The 17,947-nt window shown below is 37.9% G+C and overlaps 1 protein-coding gene across 4 annotated transcripts in view; it reads left to right on the top strand.

Annotated features, from left to right (window-relative positions):
• ANO10 (anoctamin 10) overlaps positions 1-17,947 on the top strand; it is a 215,876-nt gene that overhangs the window by 57,052 nt on the left and 140,877 nt on the right. For all 4 annotated transcript variants that reach the window (XM_032861384.1, XM_032861382.1, XM_032861381.1 and 1 more), the window contains exon 11: positions 5,741-5,869. In XM_032861384.1, the coding sequence (XP_032717275.1) occupies positions 5,741-5,869 (129 nt within the window). The remainder of the gene's footprint in view (positions 1-5,740; positions 5,870-17,947) is intronic.

Here is a 17,947-nt window from a genome sequence, read left to right as displayed (position 1 = left end):
CATAAGGGTCAACAACCAATACACCTAGAACCGTCTGTACCTACAACCATTATATTTATTACTTTCAATACAGTGTTTAACAAATTACATGAGATATTCAACACTTTATTATAAAGTAAGCTTTGTGTTAGATGATTTTGCTGAACCATAGGCTAATCTAAGTGTTCTGAGTACATTTAAGGTAAGCTAGGTTAAATTACGATAATTTGGTAAGTTAGGTATATTAAATGCATTTTTGTCTTACAATATTTTAAACTTACAGTGGGTTTTTTGGGATATAACTCTTCAATCAAGGAAGATCTACACAGATGCACACACAATATAATATGAAATGTATGTAATATATAAAGCATATCTATATAATCATATATGTATGTAATGTAATACCTAGAGCAACAATTACAAAGCTACAAAAAAGCTACATTCAAAACAGATAAATCAAAATGTAGTTCTAAAAGATGTTCAAATAACCCACAATAAGGCATGACAAGTAAAACACAGAAATGAAAAAACAGAAGGAACAAATGGAAAACAGAGAAACAGCAAACTAAAGTCCTAAGATATCAATAATTATATTAACTGTAAAAGGTCTAAAGATACCAGTTAAAGACTGATATTGGCAGAGTGGATTAAAACACATAACCTAACTATATGTTGTCTGTAAGAAATTGAGTTCAAACATAATGCTATAAGCAGGGTAAAGGTAAAAGGACAAAGAAAAAAAAAAAAACCAACCATGTATAGAACTATTAATCAGAAGAAAGCAAGAGTGGTTATATTAGTATCAGATAAATTAGACTTCAGAACAAAAATAAATTAACAGAGAGGAGCATTCTATGATGATAAAAGGGTAAAATTACCAAGAAGACATAGCAATCTTAATGTATATGCCCTGAACAACAAAGTTTTAAAATTATGTGAACCCAAAATTTATAGAACTAAAAGGAGAAGTAGATAAATCCACAGTGATAGTTGGAGATGTCAACATTCCTCTCTCAACAGTTGACAGAACAAGAGCTAGAAAGTCAGCAAGGGTATGGAAGAACTCAGCACCACCACCGTCATTAGATAACAGAATCTAATCCCTGTTATAGAGCACTCTGCTCAACAATAGTAGGGCACACATTTCAAGTCCTTACAGAACATTCAAACTGGGGAAACAAACTTTAGAAATTGAAATCATATATAGTATGTCTCCAACTACAGTAGAATCAAACTAGAAATCAATAACAGAACGATAACAGGGAAATCTCTAAGCACTTGAAGACTAAATGACACATTCCGTAAATAATCATGGGGTCAAAAGAAAGTGTCAGGTGAACTCAGAAGACACTGAAAATGAAAAGACAGCATATCAAAGTTGGTGAGACATAGCTAAAGCTGTGGTGACAGGGAAATTTGTAGCACTAAATGCATACATTGGAAAAGAGGGAAATGTTTCAAACAGTAATCTAAACTCCTACTTCAGAAACTGGAGACAAAGAAACAAAACCAACAGAAGCAGAAAGAAGAAAATAATAGAGTGCAAGTCAATGAAATGAAAAACAGAAAAATAATAGAGAAGATTAATGAAATTAAAAAAGAGTTGATTCTTTGGAAAGAGCAATATAGTTGATAAACCTCCAGCAGGACTAAAGCAAGAAAGAAGAAACAACCATTATAAAAATGAAACAGGAGATATCACTACAGACCCTTCAGATATCAACAGTATAAAAGGGACTATTACAAGCAACTCTACACATATAAATTTTTTAAAAAGATTTTATTTATTCATTAATAGAGGGAGAAGGAAAAGCAGGCTTCCCACTGAGCAAGGAGCCTGGTGTGGGACTCGATCCCAGGACCCTGGGATCATGACCTGAGCCGAAGGCAGATGCTTAACCAACTGAGCCACGCAAGCATCCATATACATACAAATTTGACAACTTGGATAAAATGGACCAATTCTTCCAAAACACAGACTACCACAACTCACCCAATATGAAGTAGATAATTTGAGTAGCTCCATAACTGTAAGGAAAGTGAACCTGTAGTTACAAATTTCCAAAAAAGAGATGCCCTGGCCCAAATGATTTTACTGGCAAATTCTAATTTAAAGAAGAATTAACACTGATTTTATACAATTTCTTCTAGAAACAGGACATGGGAGTATTTCCCAATTCACTTTATGGAGCTGGTATCAGTGTGATAGAAAACCAGAGAGAGAATGGAAAAGGAAAACAACAAACCAATATCCCTTATGAATAAATATATAAAACATCTTAATAAACTGTTAGCAAATATAATTCAGCAATCTATAAAAAGAGGTATAGACCATGACAAGTAGGATTTAGTCCAGGGATGCCAGCTGGGTTCAATATAATCTACCATATTCATAGTCTACATGGTTATATCAATCAATAGATATAAAACATTTGACAGAATCCAACATTCATTTTTGAAGACTCAGAAAAATAGAAATGGGGGTATTCTTTAACTTGGTAAGGAACATCTATTTTTAAAAAACCTAAAGCTAACATCATACTTCTTGGTGAAAGACTGAAAGCTTTCCTTATAAGATTAGGAACAATGCAAGGAAATCCACTCTCACTACCCTTACTGAACATAGTACTAGAAGTTCTAAGTAGCATAATAAGGCCAGTGATACCTCCAGTTTACCAGTGAGGTCCCTAGCTGACCTCAAGTATATGAGCATATCCAGTCAAAGTCATCTGAGACCAGAACTGGCTTGGATGAGCACATCCTAAATTATCCACCCACAGAATGAGGAGTTAAAAAAAAATGGCTGTTTGAAGTCCCAGAGTTTGGGGTGGTTGGTTATGTAGTAATAGCTAACTGACTCAGTACTTGGAATAAAAAGAAGACTCAGTACTTGGAATAGATCAGTTCTCCTTTAATTTACAAATTTATAAATTAACCTACAAGTTAATTCGCAAATGTACCAGTATCCCAGTCAAAGTTTTTCTTTTAACTAGGTAAACTTATTGTCAAATTCACAGGGAAAAATAAATGAAATAGAATAGCAAGAAAATTCTAAAGAAGAATAAGGACACTTACCACATATTAATACTTACTATATAACTTCAGTTATTAAAGTAGTGCGGTACTGGTGCATTAGTAGACAATCACACCAGTGGAACAGAATAAAAAGTCCAGAAATGCATTATATGGTATAGGTGAAATCTCAGTTCAGTAGGGGAAACGACTATCCATTAATAGCATTGAGATAACTAGGTCTCCAGATAATGGGGGGAAAGTTTGCTCTTCTAAAATTACAAGATAACAGGACAGGACTCAGAATGGGAGAAAATATTCATAAATATATGTCTTCCAGAGGACTCGTATTCAGATTAAGAACTCTTAAAACTCAATGAGGCATTTCAGCCAATAAAAACATGGATAATGATTTGAAGAAGTACTTCAAAAAAATATGCAAATCATACAGTATATGACTTCAATTATATGACATTCTAGAGCATACAAACTAATTCATAATGACAAAAAGCAGATTAGTGTTTGGGGCCAGGTTTGAAAAGAAGGTTGGATTACAAAGGGTCATGAGGAATCTTTTGAGGGGAAATGGAAATATTCTGTATTTTGTGGTGGTGATTTTATAGATAAATACAACTATCAAAACAATAAAGTGTATACCTTCAATGAATGCAGTTTATCACACAAATTATAACTCAATATCGCTGTATTTGAAAAATCACGTTTTTTGATAAATGTACTAAAAGTGCAGGAAGCCAGGCACTCTTATATGCTACTGACAGGAGTGCAGCTTGGCATTATTTATCAAAATTATGAATGCATGGTACCTTTGACTCAGGTAGTCCATGTTTAGGAATTTATCATAATTCCACACTTGTTAAATGATGTATTTACATGATAACTAATTGGAGCATTGTTTGTAACAGCAGCTAATGCCCACCAATAAGGAAATAGTAAAATAAGTTCTGGTACATCTATGCAATAAAATATTTAAGCAGTTGTGACAAAGAATGAAGTCATTCTTTGAGATCTGACATAGAATATTCTTCAAGACATTTAGTGACAAAAGCAAGGGACCTGACACTAAGGGTATATACATTCAAGTTTGTTTATATTTGTATATTAAGTGTCTGGAGAGGTACAAAAGAAAATAATAGTGATCATTTTGTAGGGAGAACGGGAGCTGGTGAGGGAGGGAAGGGATACATGAGGGCAAGGAGACTCTTCACTTTTTGCTTTTTTTAAAGAGAAAGTAAACAAAATCCAGAGTAGGTTTGTTGTACAGAAAACTGGAAAAATAGATTATACAAGGATTCCCAAAATAAAAGATGGCAGAAATTCTCCATGAAACAATATTCAGTTTGGATCCAATCATGTTTCATTTTGCTTCTTTTAAAATTTTAGTTTCTGGGACACCTTGGTGGCTCATTTGGTTGAACGTCTGCCTTTGGTTCAGGTCTTGATCCCGGGCTCCTTGCTCAGTGGGGAGCTTGCTTCTCCTTCTGCCTGCTGCTCCCACTGCTTGTGCCCTCTCTCTCTCTCTGACGAATGAATAAAATCTTCAATTTTTTAAAAAAATTTTAATTTCTAAACGTAATTGCTTTTCTAAGAATTAGTGGGACTTTTTTTCTGATTTTTTTTAATAACACGCAATTGACACATAGTGTTATATTTGTTTCAGGTGTGCAATGTAGTGATTAGATAAGGCTATATGTTATGCTGTGCTCACCGCAAGTTAGCTCCCATCTGTCACCATACATTGCTACTATAATACCATTGATTGTATTCCCTATGCTGTGCCTTTCGTCCCCATGATTCTTTTTTTTTTTTTAAAGATTTTATTCATTTATTTGAGAGAGAGAGAGAGAAAGAGAGAGCATGAGAGTAGAGAGGTCAGCGGGAGAAGCAGACTCGCTGCCTATCAGGGAGCCCGACTTGGGACTTGATTCTGGGACTCCAGGATCATGACTTGAGCCCAAGGCAGTTGCTTAACCTACTGAGCCACCTAGGCGCCCCCGCCCCATGACTTCTTCATCCTATAACTACAGGCCTATCTCCCATTCCCGGTGGTTAAGTAATTAAGTAGCGGTCAAGTGTTACACATTAAAGGAAAGAAAGAGTGACCAAGCAGTGGTCACAACATTTCCACAGTCGGTACTCAGTAGTGCGCTCCATGAGACTCCTCATGGGACCTTGGATCACTCCGTTAAGTAGCTGAGTGGGGGCATCTGTATTTTCCTTGAAGTCCCACAAGTAAATGCCACTAGAAAAGGATCACTGTTATGGTGCCTCAGGTATAGTTGAACCAGATGTGTGTGATGTGTCAAAGTAGGGCAGTCACAAAATAAATTATATTTGAAATCATACCTGACTGTTTTTGAAAGTGAAACATTTTTTCTGGTGGCCCCATTTTAGGTTCCCTGTAGATATGAGTAGAGTAACTTTAACAGCGTACTCCTCTAGGATGTATTCCAAATTTTCAGGTCCCTGGCCACCTCCAGTTGGGAAGGTAGAACATACTGCTTTGGATATTCAAGCCATAAGTATCTAAAATACCTTGTAACAGTGTGGCTTTTTAAAGCTGATTTTAAAGAAAATCACAGCATTATAGAGAAAAAGCTTAAAATGTACTTGGAATATTTAGAACAAGGGAAAGGCTTTTCCTTTGATTTTAGATAATATAAAAAAGGATGAGGAAATATGGAAGAGGTCATTGTGGTTTTTAATTTCACATTTTTTTTTCTTTTAGTTGGCTTTTGAAACTATGAGTGTTATATCTGTGGTGACCAACTGTGCTCTAATTGGAATGTCACCACAAGTGAACGCCCTCTTCCCGGAGTCAAAATTGGACCTCATTTTGATTGTAGTAGCAGTGGAGGTAAGTGAAAATTTAAACCTGTTTTAAATAGTCTCCACATCATATGCCTCCATTAAAGCAGAGATGACCTAAAGCAGTGATGTCCCCAACTGTCAATGGTTAACAATTTAGTGACATCCATTTCCTGGGTAAGGTAATGGAAAGCCATGAGGTTTGAGGCTGTGCGTTTCTGGTTGTTTCCCAGGTATGAGAAAGTCCCCATGGTGCAGATGGGAAAGTGACCTTTCCAGCCGTTGTATTGACCTGTCCAGTGCTGAGTAGATAAATCCTATTTGAAAAATAATTCTGTAGATTTAATATTTTTTTAAGTTTCTTCTAGGGATCTGTCATTTCCACGTTCTTAAGCAAATAAATTGTAAGAGATGCTTTTTGATTAACAATTTAAATCTCATTAGCAACAGGTATGAAATTCATTGTGAAACTCTAAAACACCAAAATGTAACATATAGTAAGAAGACTCATAATTTCACATACAAAGTACAAGTGGTCTGTCTGTGTACTTTTTTTTTTTTTTTTTTAAGATTTTATTTATTTATTTGACAGAGAGGTCACAAGTAGGCAGAGAGGCAGGCGGCAGGGCAGGGGCGGGGCGGGTGCACGGTTTGGGGAAGAAGGCTCCCCGCTGAGCAGAGAGCCCAATGCAGCTGGATCCCAGGACCTTGAGATTATGACCCTAGCTGAAGGCAAGAGGCTTAACCCACTGAGCCCCGCAGGTGCCCCGTCTGTGTACTTTTTAGGTTTTCATTTTATCATGTTTTTCAATATGGCTTTACTGTAACATTTTGAAAATTCAGCACTGACCAATTGCAAAGGGAAAAATTTGCAGGAATTTCTTTATTGCTAGTGATTATTATTGTCTGGAATATTGTGACCTTTCATTTTTAGATATTTAAAAAAGAGAACAGTTGTGGAAATTTATTAAAAAGAATTTAGCAGGATTATAGAGTGGCCTAAGGCCTTAGGCCTGAAGGCTGACTAGAAATGAAACTATGAACTTGTACGTTTCTACTAGTGGCTGAAGAAATAGATTGTGCTTTGCTGTATTTACTCTTTCTGTGTATTTAATAGGAATCTGTGTTCATGGTAGATGCTATATGCAGAGTGCATTTGGAGAATGATTTTAGACAGCAGTGAGTAGGAGGGAAAGGGAATGGCTCTAGCAGATAAAAGTAGATCTGTTTTGAATTTTGAGGGTTGAATAGGATTTTGGAGAGCTATTTGTAAGGCTGATTTCTCACCTGTGTGAGAGATCAAAACAGGTATCTTAGGGGATGGCCAACTGCCCAGGCTCATAGCATACCTTCTTGATATAGGATATGGCGCTTAACTTTGCCAGTACATCCAGAGTTAATTAGGCTTTTGGGGCTGACTTACATTTTTAAAAGTAATGAGTCTCACAAAGGACTGACCAGAATGCCAGGCAGTTAATTTACCATAAGGTAAATTTACCATCTTTCCCAATAATTTACCGTCTTTCCCAATGACTGTAACAGTTGGTGTTAAAGTGAAATTGGTTTATTAGATTTCTTGGTAAAGTGGGAACCAGAGCAAGAGCAATATATGTCTTGAAAGACAAGGAAATGGAAACCCTGAAAACCATCCCTTCCCCGAACTTGAGCAGACCTCTGCTTCAAGCCAGATCTGGGTGTTCCATTGCCAGCTTCTGAGCAGTGCTGGATGTGTTCACTGCCCACCTCTTGATTTTGCCTTCACTTTCTCTAGATTTCTGGCCAGTCCAATGTTGCGTATATTGCCATTGCCACTGCTTTCTTTTGTGTTTGGTGATGTCTTAGCATCGGCTAGCCAGGGCCTGGCTCTTCTCACTTAATTTGGGTGACTCCCTAGCCTCTGAGGCTGTTCTTGCAGCCGGCGCTCCCCCAGGGATTTGCCTGCGTGCATGGGATGGGGCCCCAGGATTTCTGCTGCATTAGTCTAGAGTGTCCAAAAGTTTGGTCTTGCTAGGCCTCCCCTGTGCTGGACTTTGGCTGGAGAGCAGGCTTTTCTGGTTGATTTTTGTTTGTGCCCATTGGCATTTCTGGTTCTGCTTCCTCAGCCCTTAGTCTGACACATACGAGGTAAAGAGAGATCCCTGGGAACTCACTACCATGTTGCTCCTTAGGATCCTGGGGTCCCTGGTGAGTCTGTTTTCTTCTTTCTACCCTTCAGAGTTTTCTTATGTTTATTTTATGTATAATGTCAGTGGCTTTTAGTTGTACTTAGCAGGAGGAGTAGTGAAGAGTACTTCTATTCTACCTGCCCAGAAGTAGAAGTCCTCACTTTTTTATTCCTTTTTTTTTTTCCCCTCTTTGGCTTAGGACCTTTGCCCTTACAAAGTCCTTTCTTTGGGCCTAGCTAGCATACTTTTATTCCTTAGGTCTCAGCTCAGATGTCACTGGGCTCCCAGCCTTTTCTGATCTCTCCATCTCTTCTGGATCTCTTCTGTTAGTCTCTCATGAAGCCTTAATTGTCTTCCCTCATGGTGATTATCCCACTTATATGCCTGGCATTTCCTGGTAGGCGTGTTTATGTAATGTCTGTTTCTCCCTGTGCACTGTCAGCTTCAGAAGAGCAGGGACAGTGTCTACTTTTCTATCGAGTAAATCAGACTACTAGCTAGAATAGTAACTAAAACATGGTAGGTAGGCATTTCAGTGTTGACATAAATGTGGAATTAATAAATTAAGCTATTAGAAAGGGAAATGGGTACTTCTTTTTTTATTTAAAAAGGAAAAAATGGATATTATTCTTTTGATTAATTTATATCCAGTATTAATTTATGACTATATTTGTGTATAACATTCTCTTCTAAGTTCTATTTAGAGAACACAAAGTGGCAAGTGCTCATTTTTTTATTCCTTAATTAAATTATACTCAGTATATAAAACTTACATGTATATTACACTGAATCTGGTGCTAAGGAAAGACAAAGCTGTCTTTCTGTGTCTGTCCTCAAGAACTCTGCTTCTTAATGTAGCTGAGGAGATGTGCACTTTTTGACCACACAGACACACACATGAGTGCATGTCTCTGCGTGCAGACTGGTTAAATTCATCTACTAGAGATGCAGCTAGGAAGTATGACACACAGACACACACACGCGTGCATATCCCCACGTACAGACTGGTTACATTCATCCACTAGAGATGCAGCTAGGAAGTATGAATGACGTGCCAAGTGAATGGTCAGTGGCAACATGGAAGAGGATAATCATGGAGAGCATCCGAAGACAGGAGACCCTTTGCTGGCTTTATCTTCTCCCTTCGGTGAGGTCTGGGGCCTCCTGTTGCATATTTTGGGAAGGCTTGGGTGTGAGTGAATCCTGATTTCCCAGAGCAGTTTAAAAGGCAGTTTCTTCCATGCTAGTAGAGACTTCTCACTCTGAATTCTGTAACCTACTCCTAAGTTAAGGATACCCGGCATCCTGAGGGTGGGAGATAAAAGCACAGCCCAGGCTGATTTAGAGTCAGTCATGACTTAGAAGAAAGGTAGTTTTCAGCTTAAAATTAATCCGCAGAGGCCAGAATGCCAGCAATGTTTTAGGCCATTTCATTACCAGCTAGACTTAGACCTCTAGACAAGAAGTATTTCCCTGGGTTACCAAGATTAAATCCTTATAAGATAAAAGTGATCATTTTGGTATGTATTGGGTTTTTTTTTTTTTAGTAAGATAACTCATTAGAATGTTATCAACAATTATTAATATAGAGATCATTACTAATATTGAGATCACCCAGAGTTAAAGGTAAGGGAGGATGAAGAGGTGGTAACTAACTGTATACTACTCTTTTCATTTTTTTATTGTGATAAAGTAAACATAACATAAATTTAGCACTGTAACCTCTTTAAAATTTTTTAACTGTGATAAAAAACACATAATATGAAATTTACCCTCTTAACCACTTTTAAGTGTATAGTTCAAGGCATTGACTGAAATTCTGTATCTCTTAAACACTAACTCCCCTCCCCACCCCCATTCTACTTTTGTTTCTATGAATTTGATTACATCAGGAATCTCCTATAATGGAATCACCCCATATTTGTCCTTTTGTGTCTGGGTTATTTCCCTTGGCATAAGGTCTTTAAGGTTCATTCATATTGTAGCATATGTCAGAATTTCCTTCCTTTTTAAGAATGAATGATATTCCATTGATAGATATACTACATTTTATTTATCCAGGCATCAATCGATGGGCATTCGTATTGCTTCTACATTTTAGTTATCGTGAATAATGCTACTGTGAACGTGGGTATACAAATAATCTGTTTGAGTCTCTGTTTCACTTCTTTTAAGTATATAGCCAGAAACAGAATTTCTGGATATATGGTAATTCTACGAGGAATTTTTTGAGGAAATTAACTGTACCATTTTTCATAGCAGCTACACCATTTTGCATTCCCATCAGCAATGTGGGAATTGCATTCCAATTTCTCTACATCCTTGTCAACACTTGTGATTTTATGTTGCTGCTTTTTGTTGTTTTTTTTTTAAGTAATAGTTACCGTAATGTGTATAATGTAGTATCTCATTATAGTTTTGATTTCCCTGATAATCAGTGATATTAAACATGTTTTCATGTTGTTTTTGGCCATTTGTATTTCTTTTTTAGGTTATCTGTTCAAGTTCTTTGCCTATTTTTAAATTGTGCTGTTTGCTTTTTGGTAGGAGTTCTTTATTCTGGGTATCAATCCCTTATTAGATGTCTGACTTGCAGATATAGTCTCCCATTCTGTGGATTACCTCTTTGCTCCCCTGATACTACCTCTTGTACAGAAGTCTAATTTTTCTACTTTTTCCTTTTTTTGCCTGTGCTTTAGTGTCATATCCAGGAAATCATTGCCAGATCTAATGTCATGAAGCTTTTGCCCTATGTTTTTTTCCAGGAGTTTTATAGTTTTAGGCCTTAAGTTTAGGTGTTTGATCCATTTTAGGTTAATTTTTGTATGTGCTGTAAGTATCCAAATTCATTCTTTTGCATGTGGATATTCAGTACTTCCAGCATCATGTAGAAAAGACTCTCCATTCCCCAGTAACTGGTATTGGCATCCTTGTTGAAAATCATTTGACCATATATGTTAGGTAGTTTATTTCTTGACTCTATTCAGTTTCATTGGTCTATCTATATGTCTGTCTTTTTTTTTAACCGCTTTATTGATGTGTGATTGACATACAAAAAGCTGTACATATTTAATGTATACAACTTGATGAATTTGGTGATGAGTATATATCTGTCTTCAGGTCAGTTACCATACTGCTTTTCTTACTGTAGCTTTGTAGTAAGTTTTCATATCAGGAAGGGTGAGACTTTGTTCTTTTTCGAGGCTGTAAAAGATTGATTCGGCTATCGGGTTTGTGTTTGTTTTAATGTGCTTGTAGTAACTGAAGCTACTTAACTGATTTTTTAAAAACTATTGATTAAAAGCTGGGTTTATATTGGCACAGATTCATATTAAAATGTCTTTCCTTTCTACCACAGTGGTATTTTTGAAGATTTATTTGTTTTTATTTTATTGACATTCTTCCTATTGCGAGAACCCCAGCTTTGTTTTCTAAATTGAAAATTTTTTGTGTTAGAACAAAATCTAGCTCAGAGAAACTGTTAGAAGTAACCAAGAAATTAGTAAGTTAGCTAGTTTTATTTTAGTGTTGCTGAGACCTAAGCTGAATGCCATCTGGTCTTGTAATGAATCCAAAAAGTAGAAAGTTTAATATAAATTAGAAAGCATACTTTTTTGGTTTATTACCATGCAAGTTTGTAAAATCATACTGAAATTCTAATTCAGAATGTTATAGAAGATTCCCTAAAACCATCCATGGGTCAAGTTAACATGTTTCTGTGTATAAGATTTTTCCTTTTGATCTGTAGAAGTATTTTCAAATAAGGAAGTAAAATGTTAAAATTATATTTAATTACATGGGTTTTTTTTTTTCCAGACTCAAGGTAAAGTATCAGTATTAATTGATATGGTTTTGGAATATAGGTGCGGTTCTGTGGGGTGCAGTCTGGAGCCTATGACCAGGAAAGAATTCTCGAGACATCTTTAGTACAAAATGGTGGTTTATTAAGCACAGGGACAGGACCCATAGGCAGAAAGAGCTGCAGCCCCAGGAATGTGAGGGGTGGCTGATTATATTGATTACATTATATTGGGGGAGGTAAGGAAAAGGGAGGTCTCAAAGGATTTTTACATGTTAAAATAGACTCCCAGGATACCGGTGGTTATGCCATTGTCGGTGGTTATGCCATTGTCGAGTTAAGGTTGTTTTTCCTGCTGGCAAGGCATTAACATGAAGACAGTTGGGAGATTCCTGGAGGAACATCACACTCTGCCTGCTTCAGGTATCTGGAAATGGGCTGCAGGTTATAAGGACATTTGATTGTATCTACAGTTTCTTCTGGAAGCTAGGTTATTGATAGAAATGCTTTGTTCTTGTAGATCTCTAAGACATTTGTAAGCTGAGGGAGACTCATGTCTTGCAGGATTGTGATCTCTGTGAGTTAACTATTTCTTTTTCCTTTCCTTAGCTTTAGGGCAGCCAGGAGTGCCCGAGGGATGTCAAGTAAATCCCATTTCGGGGGAAGGGGGTTGTGAGGTGTCAACTTGTGCTTCTTCCTAAGCTTGCCTTCTGTCCCCTCATCCTTAATTATTAAGTTTTAAAAAACGTTTTGTGTGTAGGACATTAAATTTTTTTTTTAAGATTTTATTTATTTATTTGACAGAGAGAGATCACAAGTAGACAGAGAGGCAGGCAGAGAGAGAGAGAGAGGGAGGGAAGCAGGCTCCCTGCCGAGCAGAGAGCCCGATACGGGACTCGATCCCAGGACCCTGAGATCATGACCTGAGCCGAAGGCAGCGGCTTAACCCACTGAGCCACCCAGGTGCCCCTGTAGGACATTAATTAATAGCATGCTATATTTATGTATATTCATTCATAATCCCTAAAAGAATAGAAATTTCACTAATTCAAACCCAAAAAAAAGTCATAAATAAAGTAAGTTCTTGTGTAAATTTTTAGCATTTTAATGGAAACAGCAGTTTAAGAGATCTTTAGTTATTTTCTCCAAATTAAGTAACATCTAAAACATGTTCATGTGATTAAAATTTTTTAACAAGACAAAAGAAACTTAGAACATGTAACGATTTTATAAAGCTGGTGTTGAGAGTGTTCTCACAATTTTAATTGTGGATGAAGTTTTTCTTGTTCAAACTTCTAAAGTCAGGAAACTTTAGCTTTAATTTTTGATTCTTCAGGTTAGTTTAGTTTAGTTTTGTTTTAAAGCTTGACATAGTGCAGTGTAAAATTCAGTAAAAGGCAAAGATGGTCAGTAACGTTTGCTGGTAAGCACCAGGTCATATGTCACAACTTTTGTGTAATTACTGCCATCTAGTGTTTACTTTAAGAACTAAGGACACTTGAACACTACTTTTATTGCTAAAATGTTACAAAATTATGGGCTGATCAAAAGAATAGCCTACCAATGTATGAAAACATGTGAAAATTCCATTTCTAGATTAAAAATAGCCAAATAATGGCAGTCTTATGCCCACAAGTTCAGACCACAAGATTAAATCATCATCCAAATAATTCCTTTTAAATAATAATTATCCTCACTTTTGAGGCAAATTTCATTTACTTCTTGGATCAAACAAAGGATCACTACTGGTTTGTTTTTGTTTTTGTTTATTTGTTTGTTTTGCAAAGGATCACTTCTTTAAATGAGGAAATGAGGAATTGCACAAGAACTCCCAATTCCTAAAAAATAGAAATGACCTAAATTTTCTAAATATCACATGTTGGTAATCCGTTATTTTAGTATTAAATACATTCACAGTTCTCTTTTAATTTTAAACTTGGCAAGATGAAGCAGTCATACATTCTGAATGTGGACCATTCACCTACTAAACGCTACTTTTCTCCTCAGGTGACAGTGAATTAACTATTCACCCCAGAAGTTATACTGCATTTCTAATGCTCAGGTCCTGGTGCCTAGCAAGCTAATTTGCACCATGCATGTTTAATTGGTAGTTTTAAAAATATTGCTTAATTGCAGTTTCTTAAAAAAAGGGGGGGGGGTGTTATGTGATTTCCACTCCCGCCAAGAGCTGCCTAGAAACAGAATTGATTCTCACCTGCTTGTAATGACTAAGGTGTCTTTTGAGAATGGACAGAGCCCTTTGAGTTCTTTTATGCCCTGACTCACAGGGTTTATTTTTCTATTATTTATTTATTTACTTACTTACTTTACTTACTTATGATCTTAACTATTTATTTATTTATTTAGAGAGAGAGGTACAGCATGAGTTGTGGGGGGCAGAGGGAGAGAAGAGAATCTGAAGCAGGCTCCACCCTGAGTGGGGAGCCCAACAAGAAGCTTGATCTCAGGACCCTGAGATCGTGACATGAGCCAAAATTAAGAGTTGGGCACTTAACTGTGTTAACTGTGATCTACCCAGCTGTCCCTATTTTTCTATTCTTTAAAAATGGTTTCAGACTTAAAAATGGTTTCAGAAAAGCTGCAACTCATAATACAGGTAATTCCTATATTTATAAGGATTCACTCATTTCGAACCTTTTGCTACATGAATGCTCTCTCTTACTCCCTCTCTCCGTTAATTCGTATTTACATCTGTGTGTATGAATACATATGGGTACTTCAGAGTGTGGAGATTCTGTCCCTCTCCTGCTCCTTAGTGCACCATGGCCCTGGGCCAGTCACCTCATCTTCTAGACCTTTTTTCTTTTATAATTTTTCTTATTATGTTGTTAATTATTATGTAGTACCTCATTAGTTTTTGATGTAGTGTTCCATGATTCATTGTTTGTGCATAACACCCAGTGCTCCATGCAATTGGTGCCCTCTTTAGTACCCCTCACTGGGCTCACCCATCCCCCCACCCCCCTCCTCTAAAACCCTCAGTTTGTTTCCCAGAGGCCATAGTCTCTCATGGTTCATCTCCCACTCTGATTCCCCCTCTTCATTTTTCCCTTCCTTCTCCTAATGTCCTCCATGCTATTCCTTATGTTCCACAGTTAAGTGAAACCATATGATAATTCTCTTTTTCTGACTTATTTCACTCAGCATAATGTCCAGTTCCATGCATGTTGACACAAATATTGGGTATTCATCCATTCTGATGACTGAGTAATATTCCATTGTGTATATGGACCACCTCTTCTCTATTCATTCATCTGTTGAAGGGCATCTCAGCTCCTTCCACAGTTTGGTTGTTGTGGACATTATTGCTATGAACATTGGGGTGCATGTGGGCCTTCTTTTCACTATACCTGTATCTTTGGGGTAAATACCCAGCAGTGCAATTGCTGGTATGCCTATTTCCTTGACTACAGATTGAGACCAGAGTAGCTTCTCTTTAGGGATATACTGAGGAGTAGAAATGACACATGTGTGACCCTAATCACAAGGGTATGGCCTTGTGCAGATTCTTGGTAGATGCAGGTTGTGTTACCACTCTTACAAGACAAGATACAGACACGATTGTGCATGTGAAATTCCACACACAGAGCTGGGCATTTGGCAGAGGCCCAGAGCTGAGAGCTGCAGTTCTGAGAGCTGGCTTGGCAGTGGCAGAGTGAAGCTGTTGTTGTCTTGATTGTCACTGTCATCATTATTTGTTAAGCAGCATAGCAACATGGAAGTAGCTTGGGGTGTCAGAGGCCAGAGGTAGCTGAATTAGGACCTCCGCCCTTCCTCTTCGTCTCTGTGTGCCACGGTGGCTCAGATGTAGAATGAGGGCATTGGTAAAATATAGCAGAAGCGGCAGACGCCAGGTCTGATGCAGAGGAGGACTTGAGAAGGTGGTAACGGTGAACAGTGACACCACTGTTAATGGGTTCATATTTTAGCAGCTAGCTTGTATTTGTCCCTTATCTCACAGATGCCTCTCCCCGGCTCTGCTCCCCCCATGCAACAGTGAATTGGTTTTGTTTGTGCTGCAGTTTCTCGATTATATGTTAGTCTCTATCTCATGTTCCCATCCTGTGACAGTACTCCCATTTTTCTTCTCTTTGCAATCTTCCTGTTCCCACACCTCAGTCCAGCCCTCCTTCCTGCCCATCATCCCACCAAGTCTTGCTGATTCTGACTTTGAATATCTGTTGCACCACTCTTCCCTTTGACCATTGCTGTGGTTTGAGGTCAGGCTTTTACCATTTCCCATTTAGACTTTTTTGTAAATTTTTAAAATTTTTATTTGTTTGATAAGAAGAGAGAGAGAGAGAGAGAGAGCACAAGCAGGGGAAGTGGGAGAGGGAGAAGCAGGCTCCGCCGATGAGCAAGGAGCCTGATGCCGGGCTCCATCTCAGGATCTCCAACCTGAGCCGAAGGCTGATGCTTAACCGATTGAGCCACCAGGCACTCCCCCATCTAGGCTTTTTAAAAAAACAACTTTATAGATATAATTCATATATCATACAGTTCCCTTATTTAAAGTGTACATTCCCCAGCTCTCACTTAGACTTTCACAGCCACCAGTGTGACTGGGTCCTTACTAGTCTTCTGGCTTTATGCTTTCTCTCATCTTCTCCATGCTTTCTACTTCTGGCCTTGTTATTCCAAAACAAAATTCTGATCATATTTCTCCTCTGCGGTGGTCCTTAACACGAATCTCTGCAGCTTACAGAAGAAATGCCTAGGTTGAATATCAGTCTTTACAATGTCCCTTCCCCTGCTGTCCCTTTTTATATTTGGACACCCCAGAGCCCTTCCTGCATGTTACTGTTAGCATTTACTTAAACTGTAGGACAGCGATGCCTTTCTTCTATCATAAGGAGCCTCCTGAAAGCATTGGCAAGGACAGGCATGCAGTAAATACTCAACAACTGAAAAGTGTCCACTGAATCGCTTTTACTGTGTTTTTAAGTGATTAAGCAATTGCTTGTGAAAATTTTTTTTTAATTTTATTTATTTATTTGACAGAGAGACATCACAAGTAGAGAGAGAGGCAGGAAAAGAGAGAGGGGAAAGTGGGCTCCCTGCCAAGCAGAGAGCCCGATGCAGGGCTCAATACCAGGACCCTGAGATCATGACCTGAGCCGAAGGCAGAGGTTCAACCCACTGAGCCACCCAGGCGCTCCTGTGAAATGTTTTTTAATGAATAAGTGTAGTCATGTATGGTGGTTGTTTTCCCAGTGAATATACAGTTAGTGGGAATTATTCAAGAATGAATTTTAACTTTATAATTAAAGACTTGGATGTATTTTGGGGAGGTATATCAACAAAACCGTTAAGTAGAACATTAAAATGGTTTATAAGAAAAGGTGAGCTTAAATAGGCAGTATGACACTGTGTTTTAGAACATGGCCCCTGGGGTCAAATCCTGGCTCCACCATTGATAAGCTATCTGTCTTTGAAAGACTTTAGTACCTACAATTATTATGAGGATTAAATGTATAAATACACATGGCATGCTTACTACAGGGCCTGGCAAGATTAAGTATTCAGTATTTGTCAGTTGTTTGTTTTAGGAAGACAATCTCTTCTCATAGAAGTCTCTTTACCTAACTGAAAGGTCTGATTAAACTCTGAGAATTTAACTAAAAGGCTTGATTGGGAAGAAAACGACAACCACTATTCTTCTGGTACCACGTGCAGCATCAGCATTTATTGGGCTCCTAGGAAGGTTTTTGACCTTTAGATTAGGATACTTTTGAATGGAATTGTTGAACTGGGTTTTTCCCTTCCTCCTTTTGTTTCCTTTAGTTCTGTGATAGTCATGGGAATTTTCTGGTCTTTCTGTACGCTGGCACCCTCTTCATTTTTTATCCAAGTGAAACATTGCTTTATGTTCTTTTGAAGGTGTTGGAATAATTAAAGATAGTCAAGGCAAATTCTTTCACTGAAAATGTAGGTATTGGGTGCTTAAACTATGCCAGGTATTACCAAGGTACAGCCCTGGCTTTAGCCGTGTTTACAGACAGAACTCGCCAGGAGATGGATCAGTGATAGGCGGCCTGCTTTCTGGCCTCCCCAGGTGACCCCCTCCCTTCCCCTCCCAGCAGTACCTGGACTGGCGCAGGTGCTCCCAGCCCACTGGGTTGGAGCCAGTGAAGATGTCTGC

This window comes from Lontra canadensis, unplaced genomic scaffold (genome assembly GCF_010015895.1).
Source record: "Lontra canadensis isolate GAN:19392208 unplaced genomic scaffold, GSC_riverotter_1.0 scaffold20, whole genome shotgun sequence".
Lineage (NCBI taxonomy): Eukaryota > Metazoa > Chordata > Mammalia > Carnivora > Mustelidae > Lontra > Lontra canadensis.
Note: the sequence above shows the minus strand (reverse complement) of the source record. Positions and strands in the feature narration are given on the sequence as shown.